The sequence below is a fragment of the Coregonus lavaretus genome (genome assembly GCF_964263955.1).
Source record: "Coregonus lavaretus genome assembly, chromosome: 5".
Classification (NCBI taxonomy): Eukaryota; Metazoa; Chordata; class Actinopteri; order Salmoniformes; family Salmonidae; genus Coregonus; species Coregonus lavaretus.
Window position 1 is genome coordinate 73,584,794 of NC_139992.1, and position 19,241 is coordinate 73,604,034.

General features: G+C 43.0%; 1 protein-coding gene across 1 annotated transcript; it reads right to left on the reverse strand.

Annotated features, from left to right (window-relative positions):
- Positions 1-3,814: 3,814 nt before the first annotated feature.
- On the reverse strand, positions 3,815-10,358 carry LOC311129723 (protein FAM171B-like; the record flags this gene model as incomplete). The annotated part of the gene is made up of 8 exons (XM_084162134.1): positions 3,815-5,045; positions 5,367-5,490; positions 5,793-5,909; positions 6,440-6,610; positions 6,761-6,919; positions 7,349-7,441; positions 7,639-7,872; positions 10,154-10,358. The coding sequence occupies 8 exons, from the start codon at positions 10,356-10,358 to the stop codon at positions 3,815-3,817; spliced, it is 2,334 nt and encodes a 777-aa protein (XP_084018260.1).
- Positions 10,359-19,241: the final 8,883 nt, after the last annotated feature.

Genomic DNA, 19,241 nt, shown 5'->3' on the forward strand with positions numbered 1-19,241 from the left:
CCCTAAAGGTGCGAACCCCGGGCGCACCAACATAAAGTCTAGGGGAGGGTCTGGGTGGGCGTCTGTCCACGGTGGCGGCTCTGGCCCCGGTCGTGATCCCCACCCCACCACAGTCACAAACTGCTTAAGTAGCCTCCTCCCACTGACCACCCTCCAAACTAACCCACCTGGATAAAGGGGCAGCTCCGGACGAAGAGGCAGCACCGGACTAAGGGACAGCACCGGACTAAGGGGCAGCACCGGACTAAGGGGCAGCACCGGGCTAAGGGGCAGCACCGGGCTAAGGGGCAGCACCGGGCTAAGGGGCAGCACCGGACTAAGGGGCAGCACCGGGCTAAGGGACAGTACCTGACTAAGGGGCAGCACCGGACTGAGGGGCAGATCCTGGCTGGCTGGCTCTGGCGGATCCTGGCTGGACGGCTCTGGCGGATCCTGGCTGGACGGCTCTGGCGGATCCTGGTTGGCGGAAGGCTCTGGCTGATCCTGTCTGGCAGAAGGCTCTGGCTGATCCTGTCTGGCGGAAGGCTCTGGCTGATCCTGTCTGGCGGAAGGCTCTGGCTGATCCTGTCTGGCGGAAGGCTCTGGCTGATCCTGTCTGGCGGAAGGCTCTGGCTGATCCTGTCTGGCGGAAGGCTCTGGCTGATCCTGTCTGGCGGAAGGCTCTGGCTGATCCTGTCTGGCGGAAGGCTCTGGCTGCTCCTGTCTGGCGGAGAGCTCTAGCGGCTCCGGTCTGGCGGACGGCTCTGAAGGCTCATGGCAGACGGGCGGCTTTGCAGGCTCAGTACAGACGGGCAGTTCCTGCGGCGCTTGGCAGACGGACAGTTCAGACGGCGTTGGGCAGACGGGCAGTTCAGGCGCCATTGGGCAGACGGGCAGTTCAGACGGCGTTGGGCAGACGGACAGTTCAGACGGCGTTGGGCAGACGGACAGTTCAGGCCCCGTTGGGCAGACGGCAGACTCTGGCCGTCTGAGGCGCATCGTAGGCCTGATGCGTGGTGCCGGAACAGGAGGTACCGGGCTGAGGACACGCATCTCAGGGCTAGTGCGGGAAGCAACAACAGGACGCACAGGACTCTGGGGACACACAGGAGGCTTGGTGCGTGGTGTATGCACTGGTGGTAAAGGGCTGGAGACACGCACCATCGAGCCAGTGCGTGGAGGAGACACAGGGCTCTGAAGACGCACAGGAAACCTGGTGCGTGGTGTAGGTACTGGTGGTACTGGGCTGGAGCGAGGAGGTGGCGCCGGAAATACCGGACCGTGCAGGCGTACTGGCTCCCTTGAGCACTGAGCCTGCCCAACCTTACCTGGGTTGATGCTCCCCGTCGCCCGACCAGTACGGGGAGGTGGAATAACCCGCACCGGCCTATGTGGGCGAACCGGGAACACCATGCGTAAGGCTGGTGCCATGTACGCCGGCCCGAGGAGACGCACTGGTGACCTGCTGCGTGGGACCGGCTTCATGACATCCGGCTCAACACTCAATCTGGCCCGGCCGATACGTGGAGCTGGACTGTACCGAACCGGGCTATGCCTGCGTACAGGAGACACCATGCGCTCAACTGCGTAACACGGTGTCTGCCCGTACTCTCGCTCTCCACGGTCAGTCCAGGGAGTAGGCGCAGGTCTCCTACCTGACTTCGCCACACTCCCTCTTAGCCCCCCCCCAAGAAATTCTTGGGTAGTACCCACAGGCTTCCAGTCTTGCCTCCGTGCTGCCTCCTCATATCGCCGCCTCTCGGCTTTAGCTGCCTCCAGCTCTTCACGAGGACGGCGATATTCTCCCGGTTGTGCCCAAGGCCCCTTACCATCCAGAATCTCCTCCCATGTCCATGAATCCTTTATGGGTGGATATAAATCCTGTGTAGGTGGATCCTGTTGCCGCTTGACACGCCGCTTGGTCCTTTTATGGTGGGTTTTTCTGTCACGTTCGTCGAGGAGTGAAGGAGACCAAGGCGCAGCGAGTGAAAAGAACATGTTGACTTTATTACTTAAAGCAACCAAAAACAACAAACCAAAGCGACGAATGTGAAGTCCAATAGTGACAATGACTACACAGGAACAAAAACCCACAAAACCAAGGTGAAACCACACAGTTTAAATATGGCTCCCAATCAGAGATAACGAGCCGACAGCTGTCACTCGTTACCTCCGATTGGGAGTCACATGAATACAAACAAGGAAGACAACCACCTAGACACCCCAACCAAACAGCACACAACAAAACGAACACACCCTATACCCAACCTAACCCACACAACACCCAACAATACAAACACACCCTGGTTCATAAACAACGTCCCGGAACCAGAGCGTGACAGTAACACGTATTCAAAAACTTTACTGTAAGAGTTGTATGTTTTCTTATAACTATATGAATTATTTCTAAATGCTTTTTCTCACTACAAATGTTGATTTATGCTGCTGTTTTATTTAAAAAAGCAATCAAAGATGAGTGACAATGTAAAAGCAATAAAAGTTTCCATAGAAGTGACCCTAATAGTGTACAGTGTATATTACCTAAATAAAAACTATCAATAATCATAATTAACATTTGATCATTGGCCTTGTTGTAATGTAGTCTGCTCAAAGTTGTTTTTACATTCCCTTTTGAAGACATACAGTATATTTGACTTCTATAGTGTCTGTATCACAATAGTAGATAATGCATATTTTCAGTTGTGTATGTGCTTTGTTCAACTGAAATATCATACACATTTTTATAAGCCTCTGTGCCAACCAGTGATGAGTCATTTGCAAGTAAACTCATATGTATCATAATAGGCTCATACAAGCATATTTGGAAATGTAATTACTGTTTCTATACTATCTTGACTTAAGCAACAACTCATGCCATTATAAATTGTACAACATTTTTACATTTTAGTCATTTAGCAGACGCTCTTATCCAGAGCGACTTACAAATCTAGGGAAGACAAGAAGAATAGACTTTAGTTGATAAACCATGACCATGGTGAAGTACCAGAAAGTACAAGCAGTTATATTTAAGTGACAGATTTGGGATGAGAGAAGTCTAGAGTCCCGTAAACTCTATGAACAACAGCTGGTTTTCAAAAGAGCGGGAGTAGCCATCTCACCCAACATACAGTTCAAAGGCTACAGGACAGGAAGATATAACTTACCACAGGACAGGATGTCTAACAGAGCAGGGTCTGGTAGTAAACGTAAATCTGGAGACCTTACAACTTTCCGTACTGACAAGTTAAAATGTGGCTGAGGCAAACGCGCGCTTACTTCCAGGAATGTAACAGACTTTCTTTATGGAGGTATAGGCAATAACAGACAGGCTGAGTCACAACGAAATTTAAGTGAAGACATGCATTGCGGGCTTGTAAGGGTGCAGTCTATAGAAATTAATTATATGTTATTAGTAAGAAATTGAACACCTGTGAAGTGAAACTAAGATTAATTTAAGTTTCACCATGTTTGCATTCGACAGATGAATACAGTAGATTGTAAAACACCACCTTTAGGCATTGTCATAACATATATTGACACAGTCAGTGCAATTTTGTGTCCATGACTGTTCACCTACACAACTTCAGCTCATGCTTCTAGTTGAGCTTTGTGAGTGGCTTTTCCTCCATGTGATGCCTCGTTCTTGTCATTGTCCTTATCAAGGTTTCCTGGGGGTGAGGTGGACCAGGGACACGCTCAGTAGGCAAATGTTGTGGAGCGTTCCAGATAGAAATGTCATGAATAGAACTGACTTGAATACTTATTGTACATATCAGGGGGACATGTTTGTTCTACATAATATATTTATATTCCACAACTGAATATAGCCCTGAACTCAGTGTCTCTCGGGGCAAGTACTCAGCCCCTCCACTGTCTCCTCTGAGATGTTGGTAGCAGTTCCACTAGCACCACTTACATCCAGGACGGTCCCCATGGTGCCTTTCCCGCTGCACCCATTGTTCACTTCCTCACCGGAGACGAGAAGGAGGGTCTTAATATGGGGCGTGGCTCTCTTGACAAAGGTGCCACTACGATCCAGCGTCATCTGCCTATTCCCACCAGTTGGCTGGTTGTTGGGCTCGCTCATATCCACTCCGGAGTCAAGGCTGGTGTCACGGCTGTCCCCCGCTGCCCTGCGTTTTCTCTTGGAGTCCGTGACGGAGGAAGAGTTGCGGCAGATCTCTGCGGCCGGTTTGCCCTCTAGGGATACAAACCATGCCCGCGGGGCGAGAGGAGAGGGCCTGGCCCTGGTCATGGTGAGCTCCGACAGGGTATGCTCTGAATTCTGGTCTGCTCCCTGGAGCTCGCTGGAAAAGGGACGCCCACCCCCACGACGGTGCCCTCCTCTTCCTCTGGCCTCATTCAGCGTGCCGGGAACTGAGATGGACTCTGGGAGGCTGCTGTAGTAGTGGCCCCGGGACTCTGGGTTGAAGGTGGACGGGTCCCCTTGAAGCCCCTCCAGACCCCTTGGCTGCACCCCCCTGCCATGCCCCTGGGAGTGCTCCAGAGTGGCCAGAGGGGCCTTGGGTAGAGTCTGGGTGAGGTTGTCCTTGCCCACAGACTGTCCTTGCCCTGGGTCGTACGCCCCACCTGTTCGGGGCAGGGTGGCAGACCTGCATCCCGGAGAGGGCTGCTCTGGTGAGCTCCAAAGTCCCGGAGCATGGCGGATAGACACAGGTTGGTTGTGGAAGTGGAGGAGTCTGTCCTGGAGGAACAAGCTCTCATTGAGAGAGAGAGGTAGATTTATCTGCTCAGAAATGTCCCGTGGACACAGAATGTCACTGCTGTTGATAAGAAGGGCCTGCTGCAAAGGCCTGGAGGACTCTGGACCAATAAGATCTGTACCCTCAATATAGATGTTGAAGTCGCCATTGTACTTGGAAGTGGCTGAATCGTCCGATTGACCATCGCCCCTCCTTGCTGTTAATGATTGGTGGGATACGTCTTCAGAGTGGGTGGAGTCTTGAGAAGACACTTCGCAGAGTTGGTTGTCATTCGTCGAGGTGGTTTGGTCCCTCTTCAACGACGCCATTTTGGTGGTGTGGATCCTCTTTGTCTTGGGTTCACTAGAAGGACGTCTGTGGATAGAAACAGAGACCTCTCTTAGGACATCCAACATCACACCACCATTGATCGGTTGATCAGCTTCAAATGGTCACTATCACTATGGTATATACAATCAGTTGATATCAGCTTATACCATCGGTTGACATCATTAAAAGATGACTATATTTTGCCATTTAGACTAAAATTCTATTGTGAACCAAAATATCGATGAACAGTTTGATGACACAGTAGATTTGTCAATTCACTTGGCTAGTCTGGCCAATTAACATCTTCACAATAACAGATTAGTGAGGTAACAACAAAATGAATCCATCTTTTACCTTCGACAACAGAGCATCATTGCTAAAACTCCAACGAGGAAGACAAGAGTTCCTCCCAGCACAGCCATGATCGAGGAGCTCTGGTGGGAGATGAAATCCATAGGGGTGGCATGTCCCATGTAACCTATAACATTAGCACATAGGAGTCTGGTTAAAAGGTTGGAGAGCGTTATGAGAGCACAAGAAAATAAATCGTATAGAACAATAAACAACAATAAACAATCTGCTTGCTGGAAATGACCACTAGGTATAAATAATGTATAGTTCAATATATCTGGCAATGGTTGAATTGCATTCTGGTCTAAAATTAATCAAATAATACAATAAACAGAGGTACGTTTTAAGATTTGAAGTTTTAAGGAGTTCTTAATGGTCACATAAATATTTTGTTGATTTGGAAACGGCTACCTATCATACAGTACATACTCCGGATCGAATGCATGGGTGCTGCTATCCAGTAGCCTAGATGAGGAGCCATGAAGGTCCAAAACAACTTCCCCTCCTCCATCTTCACCATTCCCAGTCCTCTGTTCATCCAGGCACCTGAATAATATTGATGATGACACACGTGTTGTAGACATGTATTAACTACTGATCTAGGGTCAGCCTTCCTTCCCCAAATCCTAACCTTAACCATTAGAGGGGAACATTTAAAACTGACCTTAGATCATTGTCTAGGGGCAACTTCCCAAAAAAACCTCTACAAATCAAATCAAATTTGATTTGTCACATACATGTGTTTAGCAGATGTTATTGCGGGTGTAGCAAAATGCTTGTGCTTCTAGCTCCGACAGTGCAGTAATATCTAACAAGTAATATCTAAAAATTTCACAACATATACCCAATACACACAAATCTAAGTAAGGAATGGAATTAAGAATATATACATATACGGACGAGCAATGACAGAGCGGCATGGACTAAGATACAGTAGAATATTATAGAATACAGTATATACATAAGAGATGAGTAATGCAAGATATGTAAACATTATTAAAGTGACGAGTATTCCATTTCTTAAAGTGGCCAGTGATTTCAATAGGCAGCAGCAGCCTCTAATGTGCTACACCCACCAGTAGTATGGTCAAAGGACCAGGCTGGCACAGCATGAGAGGCCTGCAGTCCAGAGTTGTCCCCCAGGGGTAGAGTGATCTGTACTGGCCCGGTCACCTGGATCTCTCTGCCATTGGACAAGAGCTGAGCACTGACAGCTGCTACGGGGCTCAACTCAATGCTGCTGTATCCTGAAACACAAAACACTTTAAAACCTTTCAAATACAAAAGTTCGATGCAAAAGGTCTTATCATTTGGGTATTGCTAATTTGTAGGTCGTTGTCTCTTGCTCTGTACCTCCCTCCAAATGTGGTTTGGAAAAGCTGTACAAACACACACACCTGACTGGTTGATGAGTAGGCCAGTGGTGTAGGCATAGCAGTCTTTCCCAACGGGAGGCTGAGGTGTTGTAAGGTAAGCTCTGACAGAGGAGAGGCTTCTTCTGTCTGTCAGGTTCAGGAGACTCTTAGGGAACTGGATCCTGGGCTGAGACAAGGCATCTACAAATGAAAATACATATGGTTATTAAGAAGATAAATTACAAAAACAAGGCAATGTTTAGCTTGTGTTCAAGAACTAGGACCTATGAATAAGAGTAGCTACCCCTACACTCTTAGAAAAAAGGGTTCCAAAAGGGTTCTTCGGCTGTCCCCATAGAATAACCCTTTTTGGTTCCAGGTAGAACCCTTTTTGGTTCCAGGTAGAACTATTTTGGGTTCCATATAGAACCTTTTACACAGAGGGTTCTACATGGAACTCAAAAAGGGTTCTACCTGGAACCAAAAAGGGTTCTTGAAAGGGTTCTCCTATGTGGACAGCCGAAGAACCCTTTTAGGTTCTAGATAGCTTTTTTTCTAAGAGTGTAAATAAAGCTTCATAGAATGGATAATAGGAAAGTAAATCAGACGATAAAGACACAACATACATACCATATGTTTTGCCAGTTATCAGAACTGAATCTTCAAACCACCAGATGTTGCCTTGGTTTATGGACAACAGGGACATGGTCACAGCTGAAAATACTGCAATAAATCAGAAGAGAAAAGGCATGGTGAAACTTTCCATAGGCACTTGCTTGACTTGCTCCCCACACTGTCACTGTGTGTAGTTGTTATATTGAGAAACTAGATGGCGATCTCACATTAGAATTCAACAGCTACTGTATACTACTGCAATGACAAGCCGCCACGAAGAGTATACACACACCACACACACTTACTTGGTATCCTGGTGGTTTTCCAGGGCAGCAGGGTGAGAAGGTAGCTATCCATGCTAGCCACGATGGTGAGGGGTAACCCCAGTTGGTATGGCACATGAAGAAAAACTATACCGTCCTCAGTGGTGAGAGCAGAGTTGGTCCTGGTGTAGTTCACATACACCTCCACTGTGGCTAGGCTCAGGACGTGGCGGGTTGACATGTCATTGACCTGGACCTTCAGAGTGAATTCAGAGCCTGGAGAAACCAAAGGATAAATTCAGTTCAATGATAAAATCTTCTTACTTTTTACAATTCGATACTGTAATGTAGAAAAAAACACTGATTGGCAATTTTTTAAGCAATGATATAGTCCTGATTAAAGCAAAATATGCCTTATTAAGAACACTAAACAAAACGTATTTGAGGATTTCCTAGTGGATGTCTATTATATGGTCCTATGTGATGCAGACACTCAATTTGGCCAATTATTGAGAATATATAACAATGTCTGAAAGATAACATTATGCTACATCAGCAAACAGGCTAATAAAGATATTGTCCAGTTGTCAAATCCTTCCTTTGGGCTGATTTTATAGAGGAGGACAGGTGACAATAAGTCTCTGGGTAGGTATATATTACATCACTATCAACTATCCTGCAGTTTTCAGATCAGTAGAGATGAAGGAGAGATAAGGAGGGGAAGAAGCCTGCCCTACAGCCACTTCACACTCATGTTCAACCATGCAGTCTTAGTGGGCCAACAGGACAGAAGGGCCTGATTAATCTGCAGTGTGGAGGTGAATAATACCAGATTACTATAATCTACTTGTTTGGAGAATTGGGGCCCACTTCTGAGAGATTTAGGGGCTTGGACAGAATGGGGGTTTCCGGCCTATGAGGTCATCATTCCAATAGACATGACAGACATGGATAGATAGGTGGAATCACATGCTATAAACACAAATTAAATGGAGAGTGAGGAGCCAGCTATAGTTGGTAACGTCAATCATATGACATGATATGTAGAATATCTTTTGAGACTTGGAAACAGAAAATTAAATGGTTTCTGTGGGAATTAGCCTACATTTTGCAAGAAAGTGTGTGTGTTTGTGTGTGTGTACACAAATAGGAGGAGCAGATGGGCCTGTGGAGACTGATCCTCTGTGGCTCCGGTTCAGACACTGCTGTGTTGGGATTAAGCCATTCCCTCTACAATTGCACAACATCACCGGGACAATCCAAGCCAAATCACTGTCCTAATATAGACACCATAATGAAATGTATAGGAAAGTGGAATGGTGCTGAGATTTAGGTCATTTTGATGCTAACAGTTAGCCTGGTCCCAGATCTGTTTGTGCCATCTTACCAACCCCTATGGTCATTGTCACGGCAATGGCAAACAGATCTGGGACCAGGCTAGTTTATGGTAAGACCTTGTAGGGGGTGCCATGTTGTCAAGGAGAGAGGACAAGCAAACAGTGTGACCTTGTTAGGAGACACACCAGAAGGAATTTGACAAATAATTAAAATGATCAAAATCCTTGTCTTAGCCTCTTCAATGTGGGACAAACAATCAAATTCCTGATCCCTGCAACTGGACATTAGTCTGGTCCTAGATGTCTTTGTGCTGTCTTGCCCAACCAATGCATAACAATGACCATAGGAATAGGCCAGACAGCAGCACAAATAGATCTGGGACCAGGCTTCTGAACATCTGGTACAGCGATAGAAGGTGCCTTTTGTTCTTTTGTTGTGAATAAATGTTCCTTATTGGACGCAATGAGCTAGAAGTGCATGTGAATAAGCATTATGGGAATTAACTCCTACACAATGATGAATAAATCATAAAGACTCCGAACAGAAATATGAATGCAAGCCTGTCATTCATGCAGCGTTGTAAACAAGTAGGCAGCCTGCTGTGTAGAAGCTTTGAGGCCCTTGGATCATGCTGTAATGGTGGTCCAAACTCCAAACCAATATCATGACTAGCTAAATTAAAATGAACATGTTTGGCTTTGGAAATGATCTGTTCATTTTAGTTAATTCATACTCTGAATTACATTATAAGCTAATGTAAAAACTGGCCAAATACAGTTATAGACATTTCCCAAAGATTCTTCACTGTGCTTGCTGACTAATAAACAGCAGATGGAGATAGGCATGCAGTACACAGCATGTCTTGTATTGTGGTATATTTGGCTTACAGCACACCTAATGGGGCTTCTACCGCAATTTAAACTGAGTCTCTCATTCAAAGGTTCTCTGAAGGGAAAAAATATGGGTATGAAAAAAATATACCAAACCTGTGCTGCCTCACCTGTAGGCCTATCCTGCAAGTATGGCATACTATGCACATTTAAGATATCTAAAGATGTAAAATGATCATTATTATTATCATCATTTATGAGATTAAAATGATAGTTTGCTGGCTATCTATACAGTTTACACAATATTATTTTAACACCACACACTTTAAATAACTTTATTTAAAACCAGGAGCAACCTTCCATCTCTAAACTGATTGGCGAATACATACCTGATGAGTAGACTGATGCTGTCTGGTACTGATGAATTTGTTGAACCACTTGCTGGTATGGTGCGCCCTTAACAATAAAGTCTACAACATCGTCGTCAGCGCGCTGAGCCATCTGGCCCGCGGCAGCCAAACCGCTCGCGGTCAGTCTCATCCCATCCCTGTAGAATAGCGCTAATAACAACAGGTAAGCTCCCAATACTGACATGACTACTGGCAGTTACAAAGCGAGACATAATGGCAAACGTTAGGCATGAGTCCCACATTATCCCCCGCATGGTAGGCCATTGTAGTTCTCCAGCGATGCAATTGTTTCAACATGAACATCCTCGTTCAGAATCTATTGTCACTACCAGTACCAGCATGCAAGACAGGTCTGTAGTCTTTGACAAACTCCACCCCTTTTGTCCTATTAAATGTAGCCTAATGCTTTTCGTTTTTTGAACGTCTGTTTTTTGAAAATCTGTGTATAGGTCTAACTACATACATAATTGTATGTAGACCTACTTTACATGAACAGATAATAAATAGCCCAGTACCAGTTAATTAGTAAACAAGAACATTAAATGCATATATGAGTTGTTCTCTCTACATAGTTTTTTTTAAAAATGGGATTAAACAACAAGCAGTATAAACAAACAACATATGTAATGAAGGTAAAACAGTCTTTGGCTAGGCAGAAATAGCATGACACATTGTTTATGCATTCACTTTTATTGAAGAAGGAAGATATGAACCGGTAGCCTTGTTTTTAAGGCACCTAAGAAAATGTACAACAAAGTTGAACCATTTATTTAATCCGAATACAAAAATACACATCTCAGTGACTTCCATATTGTAATAAATAGTTAACCATGCATTCTAACCATAAAAAGGCACAGCAAACAGTCACTTAGTAGTCATTAAAATTACCAACTACCAAAATCATCCAGATAGTAATACAGGTGACAACTGTAACATTATATTCCAAAGATGAAAACACAGTTACACATCATCATATTGTTTAACCTTAGGCAATAAATATGCAAATATTGTATATCTATATATATTTATCCTTAAAAATGTTAACTGTGCCATTGTAAACATAATGTAAACAAATGAAACTCACTTCTCTTCCACCATGCTATAGACCATCATCCTAAAATATCCTCACATAGGGTTTGGTTGGTTTATGAAAACCAGGCAGTTTGCAGCATTATATATACCCTTGCCCTTGGATGCTGATCTAAGGTCAGTTTTGCGTTTTCCCCTCCTAATGGTTATGGTAAGGATTGGGGGAGGTAAACTGATCTTAGATCTGTGCGTATGGGAAACTTCTCCCCAGATTGGAGAACTCAAGCTCTCTCTCTCTCTAAGCCTGGAATGGGGTCTAACACAGTCATGCAAAACCAGGCAGAGACCCTTCAGACAGACACACATAGCCTGTGAACTGAAGCTTTGAGTTTGACCTGCAGTGAGGAAACTCACAGCTCAGATTAAAGCACATTGAGCTGAAAACACAGACATAAACTATCTAGATTGCACTTGAATTCAGACTACTGAAAATGTGGTTTTAATATAAATACAGAACTATGTATTCGAATGTTAAACCACTCTGAGAACAAGCGCTAGGCCTACTTAAAATCAATCCATCTTCAATATGTCTGTGAAACCAGCCCATAACAAAGCCACTTAAAGACAACAAGACATGACTGTGACACAAACAAACAACTGATAGTCATCTGACTGTCACACAATGTCTGACATACAGTTAATGATCAAGAATTGTGGGTTGGGTACTTAGGATTTCATAAAAGATTGAATGTTCAGAATATGTTTAATTCATATCTTTGGTTAGGAACATAGCTACTTTGGGTCTATTAACTTTAATTATTATTTTATTTTTTTCATAACAATCATACTTGCAATAAAGCACATTTATTTTGTCTAGACACTTTTTTACTAAGGTAGGACTAGAAAAAAAAGGTTTATGTTTCAGGACATTTAAAGGCCTCATGATTTGGATTTCATGTTTTAAGAAAATACTTGACTGTGAGGATAGTCTATATGCTTCTTGATAATGTGAATTCTCTTGAGAAGTCACCAAAAGAGATGTGGGTGGGAAACTAGTTATTTCAAGGTGTGATATGTGGCACCCTCTAAGAATATTGTAGGTAATGCTTTATTTTACAGTCCTATATTTACACTAAAAGTAAAAGATACAAGCTACTTTCTGGTGCTTACTTCAAATAAATTAACACAATTGGTAATTAACTGGTACTAAAAATATTAATTGCTTTCTCAATGAATCCCAAAGAAACGAAAATGTAATTACCATGTGATCATGAATGAAATAACTTTCATTTTCAATTTGGTAGTAGATATTGGGGTACAGGAGGACTGTAAAATAAAGCAAGCCAAGATCCTGATACAAACAGTTTTGTTCAGGTAAAAAAATTAAATAAATGGATCAATTGATATAGGATCATTGATATTACAAGTTGGCCGATCAATAATAAACATACAGTTTTTGCAATGTATTTAGCTGATGTAAATGAACATACAAGGGATCATATATAAATACATAGCATAGAACAACAGTCAGGTCTGCCCATTCAACAGTCTATTATTTCCTGCATCCTGCTTTGAGAATCATCCTGGAAGCACAGAGGAACGAGACTAAAAACCGAGCTGTTGGAAGAATTTTGAATGAAAATTAACTAGTTGAAAACGCTATTTAGTTTAAAAGTCGGTCCGTGTATACAAAACCCTTTCGGTTTTCCCCACAGCGAAACAACACGTCAGAGAGACTGTATCAAAACCAATACAATATTGCACCTCCATTAAAATACAACAGCATTAAACAAATACAGGAGAGATTAGCCTACTTACCAAAATCAATAATCCACAATTGGTGTTTATGGTGCAAATCAATAAACAATGTCATCAAAACATGTTAGCTGTTGACACTGCATGTCATGTCAGCAATCTACAAAGGCATTGGACTAGAATAGCTACTAACAGTGTATGCATACACTGGTTTAGATTGCATATATACAGTGCATACTTAGCATCACATACACAAATATACCCTGTATTGCAACCAATCTAACAAAATAAGTGTCCTATCAACATTACATATCACACTGAGCAATTTAGAAAAGCTGCACTTTAGCAAAACTCCTTTGCTCCTCAGCTGCTCTACTTAAATCAATATATAATTCCTATTCCCACTACCATAGTGTTACTCTGTGAAATATTGTGTTTAAATGCTAAAGATTGTAGTGAAATGTATTTACTGATATGAGCATGTAACTTTGCAAACAGCAAAATGGAAAAGTGCCTATTAAGTATTCCATAAAAATATGAAATTGTTGGCTTACAGCCAGCAAATCCACTCCCTCTATACGTAACTGATATTTATCCCAAACATTCTAACAATATTTTCACTACTTTCAAAGTTAACATTTAAGTTCGGAAGTGTCTTGGACATTCACTTTGGTACTGATTTTCACAACAGAAAACGTGTCAAATGACAAAATAACTCCTAATCTGATAATTTGTCTTAAATTCAGATGTTTCCTTACCAATAAAGCACATTTTACAATAAAATGACTAAAATATGGCACATGACATAGGTCTTTGACACAGAATCATCATGCAAAAACAAATAAATACAAATAAAAAATTTAAAAAAAAGAATCAAACCAAAATGATGCTTTCAGTAGTAACAAATGGCATAATAATACTAAAGTCATATAAAAAAAAAAACTTGTTCAAGTGTTATCTTTTTACACAAAAAAATCTAAACACTATTCATGCAATTCAAAATAGATATCCAAAGTCAAGCTAGCATAGCATGCAACATATGTCTCACTGTTTTCCGAGACCTCTCTTCACTCTCTTTAGGTTGTGATGTTGCATCTCGCCTTCTCCCAGGGCACATCTGTAATCACACCCTATTCCCTACATAGTGCACCACTCAAATGTAATGCCCTACATAGGGAATAGGGTGCCATTTGGGAAGTAGTCCATCTCCTCTGGTGTAAACAGTGAAAGCAGGATATTGTGACTGTAGTGTTGCATCTGTAGCCGTCTACTGCTAAGCAAAGAGCGAGTAAGCCAATCACAAAGCCATACGGTACTGTACTGAACTGGACACACTCACACCCTGATGGTAGGGCACACTCATGGAAGTCCCATTGTTGCTACTTGGATTGGGCCTTCTCTACGATGCCAGGCGACCAATCAAACATTTATAATGATATGATAGGTTGCATACCTGATTGTGCCATGAATGGTAATATGATTTTAGAAAAATGGCTTTTTGTGAAGATCCATGACTTCCTTCTTTGCACTGTCAACAACTGTCAAGTTCCATCTTCCATTTTGGCACCAATCACAGCTTCACTAAAACATTCTTGTTCTAAAGCTTCTCTCCACAGCTTTCCCAAATTCATCCAAAGGATCAAATCCATCCATCCATCCATTCATCCCAAGATACCAGGCATTCAGCTCTTCCTGCGGAGCTCCAAAACACTTCCTCTGTGGTGGAGGGGCACTTCCTCTCCAACTACTTCTGGGTTAGAGGTCAATCATGGCGGTCTTAGCCAGGTCCTTAGTTCCCTGAAGAATTCTCTTCATATGACCCACTTTCGATATCCCCAGATCCTGTGGAGAGAAGACAACATCTTAAGAACATTGATTCTACTATTTAAAAACGAAATAATTATGGAAATCATTTTCTTTTATATCTTCATTTTGAATCACTATGCTTACTCCGTTTTATGTTTTTGTTTTACGTCTTGCTCTTGCACACCCTGTAACGCAGACACTCATTTTGCCACTTTATACTAAGATTTATAGTGTCAATATAGTAGGATCTATGAAGTAGGAGCAGTATCTACACTGAGTATACAAAACATTAAGGACATCTGTTCTTTCCATGACATAGACTGACCAGGTGAATCCAGGTGAAAGCTATGATCCTTTATTGATGCCACTTGATAAATTCACTTCAATCATTGTAGATGAAGGGGAGAAGACAGGTTAAAGAAGGATTTTTAAGCCTTGAGACAATTGAGACATGGATTGTGTATGTGTACCATTCAGAGTGTGAATTGGCAAGACAAAATATTTAAGTTCCTTTGAACTGGGTATGGTAGTAGGTGCCAGGCGCACCAGTTTGTGTCAAGAACTGCAACCCTGCTGGGTTTTTCATGCTCAAGAGTTTCCAATGTGCATTCAAGAATGGCCAAAATTATAGTTTTAACCATGTTTTGAGGCTATACAATGTTTGTTTACATATAGTTGTTTACAAACATTGGAGTAAAACACGCTTATATTTGGGGTTCTGATGGGGTGTGACAGTTAAACTAAGCCCATGATGGATTTATAAGTTATATTCTTCAAGAATCAACAGGTATATATGATTAATTTATAAGTCAAAAAATGGACATAGCAACGACGGAATCTAGCTTTAAAGGCAGCCAGTAATACATGTTTCACTTCATGTGTGCTGAATATGTCCCATAGTGCCAGATAGTACAAAGCAACAGGTCATGTACTGTAAAAACAATATATTCTGGTCAATGACAAAACAGACAGTGTGAACAGACATGTTGTGTTGTGCTGTACCTACCTTTCAATAACCATTGCAAATATTCAAACGTGGAGCACACTACTGAACAGCATGTAGCTGCCACTGTTCGTATGTATGATCCTTTGGCCATTTTCTGTGTGATAGTTTGGTAACACTAATTAAAGCCAAATGGCATGCTTTAGGCACTCAAAATGTCTTATAATAAGGATTATAAACTGGGTGGTTCGAGCCCTGAATGCTGATTGGCTGAAAGCCGTGGTATATCAGATCGTACTGTATACCACGGGTATGACAAAACATTAGGGGTGTAACGATCCATCTACTACATTGATGTATCTATTTATATTCCTATGATCCAACTACATCGATCTGTGCTCGGCGAGTTGGCCTTTTGGACAACATATATCAATCTAACATCGTTTTAAAATGTAATAAATCGATTGTATCGATACTAGGAAATAACCCATTGGATTTAAGCACGTCAGACTTTATATGGATGTTTTTTCTTAGCACTTTTAATGATAAAGGCTTTAAACATTACTCGATTCAGTCTGCCTATCCGTGACGTCATCGCCCCGCGCCAGCAGCAGCGCAAAGGCGCAAAGACAACAAAACATAGCATGGCGGACGACAGAGGAGAAGCCGACGAGTGAGAAATTATCAAGCCACCATTGCGGTCCTTACAAGAAACAGGAATCTAGGAAACTTCACCTGCACTGTCCAGTATCCAGGTATTTATTTCAGTCACACTGGTTGAATTTTTGGCTAAAAGGTTACTGAATCGATTTCAAGTCACTGAATCGTTTCGGATCGTATCGTTCTAAATGAACCAATATCGTCCTTGAATCGTATCGACAACCACGAATCGTGATACAAATCGAATCGTTGTTAAAACGAATCGTTACACCCCTACAAAACATGTATTTTTACTGCTCTAATTACGTTGGCAACCAGTTTATAATCGCAACAAGGCACCTCGGGCGTTTGTGGTATATTGACAATATACCAAGGCTAAGGGCTGTATCCAGGAACGCCGCGTTGCGTTGTGCATAAGAACAGCCCTTAGCCGTGGTATACTGGCCATATACCACACCTCCTCGGGCCTTATTGCTTAAATATATTTAATACTTATATGCTGCAAAGCATTATAACCCACTGGGCACAGATGTCATTTCAACGTCTAGTTTTGATTTACAATTGGTTGGGTAGTCAACATTTTAGGTAACATTTTGGTGATTTTTCGCAAATCCAATCAGTTTTCCACATTGATTCAACATCATCACATATTTGTTTGTTTGTTGAGATGACGTGGAAACAACATTGATTCAACCAGTTTTTGCCCAGTGGGAAGGTCCTCTTACATGCGTATGACAAGTCTTACAATGCATTAAAACTGCATATTATACCTGTAAGTGTTAAAGGCCCAGTACAGTGGAAAATGTGATTTTCCTGTGTTTTATATACATTTCCACACTATGAGGTTGGAATATTACTGTGAAATTGTGACAATTATGATAATGCCCTTTTAGTGTATGAGCTGTTTGAAAAGACCGGCTGAAATTTCTGCCTGTTTTTGTGGGATGGGGTTTTGGCCTTCCATGGTGACATCACCATACATTAAATTAGTTCATAGACAAATAAGAAAAATAGTTCCAAACCTCTCTGCCAATAACAGCTAGTTTTCAGTTATCCCCTCACCACTCCCAGACAGTCCTAGCAAAAATCTTTCTTGATAAATGTCCCTTTGCTAAGAAGCTATTTTTGTTTATTTTTGACAATTTTAATTGAAAACAACCACAGTAAGGTACTTAATTGTTACCCAGAAATAATTTGCTGTTGAGAAGAGAAAAAAAACATCTGCATTGGACCTTTAAGTAAAGTGTTACCATGTTTCTAAATATTGATCAATTATAATTATGTAATAGTGTTTAGGAAGAAACTTCCAATTATGTTTTTTCGCTAGATAATGGTGGTATTGCCATAGCAATATGGAGGGGACAGATTTGGAATGAGGGGACACACACACACACACACACACACACACACACACACACACACACACACACACACACACACACACACACACACACACAGAGAGAGAGAGAGAGAGAAACACTGGCACAGTCCAAGGTATGGTAGGCCTGTTGCTCATATGGATGTGGGCACGTGTGTGTCTATTACTGTCCAATGTCAGAAAGTCATCCCCTCGCTTTGCCCTCATTCAATCCCCCTACTGTAGATCCATTAGCATCATTGGTATATGAAACTCTGATAAACAATGTTTTTTTAATAAACAAGTTTAAATGACACTCCATCTCCATGGATGTTTTGGTGATAAACAAGGTGTCTAAAGTGTGCAGTGGGATATCCCTTGTTTCTCGCTGAGGTATTTTCTCAGAGTGGAGTCAACATTGGACATCTTTCTCCTATAACTCCAAGTATCTGTCACCCAGGTTAAGCAGCACTCCAAAAAGCATGTTCACTCACACACCTCTGGGGTCGGCTTCACTGGGAGTTGTTATGCCTCTGTCCGTGAATACTGTCTCTATGTTGCTCCTACCTAAAACAGCTTTTAGTCTCGTCTATGGTGGCACCCCAACCCTCCTTTACCCAACACTCCTGCTCCCCCAGCCCTCCCCCATTCCCCAGCCCTGTCCCGTTCCCAGTTCGCACACAGTATCAGTGGAGACTGGGGGGTTAGTGAGTTACAGCCAGTCTCCTGCGGTAGGTAAGCAACACTCTCACACACAGACAAAGCCAAGCAGAGCAGTGCAGCACAGAGTAGCAAACAGGGAGACAGCTAACGGCCAACAGAATCAGAGAGAAAGAGATGGAGAGAAACGGAGGGGAAGAGAGAAAGAGTTTTGATCTGGGGATAGATGAGGTAACGGGTGTGTGTGTGAGTGAGTGTGTGTATGCATTAGCGTGTGTGTTTGAGTGTGTGTGTGCGTGTACCTTCAGGTCCCTCCTCTCCAGGTGCAGCAGTTCGGAGCCTCGGATGTCGTGGCGTGTGAAGGTGTCTCTGTACTCTCCCAGACTGAGTTGCTCCAGCCAGACGCCCACTTCCTCTGTGCCCCATCTCTCCACTACACACACATATAGAGCAAGAAGGGGCTCGCTCAGTGTCTGAGACCCTTGCTCGCGTGCACACACACACTCAGAGAGAGACAATCCCAATAGAGGGATAGGAAAACAGAGAGAGGAGGAGAGGTAGAGGAAGAAAGGAAGGAAGGGAGGGAGGGAGAGGAAAGGCGGCAGCAAATGGTGGGAAAGAGGAGGGGTTAACAGAGATGTCAGAGGTTGGTTGGTCGGAAAACAGGGCTGTGGCCAATGGCCTTCCAGAGAGGCTGAGGGCATGCAGGTTATCCACCAATCAGAACACAGACGTACAGGAAGTAGGAGGGAGAGGGAGGCGGAAGCCTGTGCAACCTACAGGAACGCCCCACCCAATCAACACCTTGCCCTGCCTCACTGTAGGCGGGACTAACACACTCCCAACCAATCAGACGG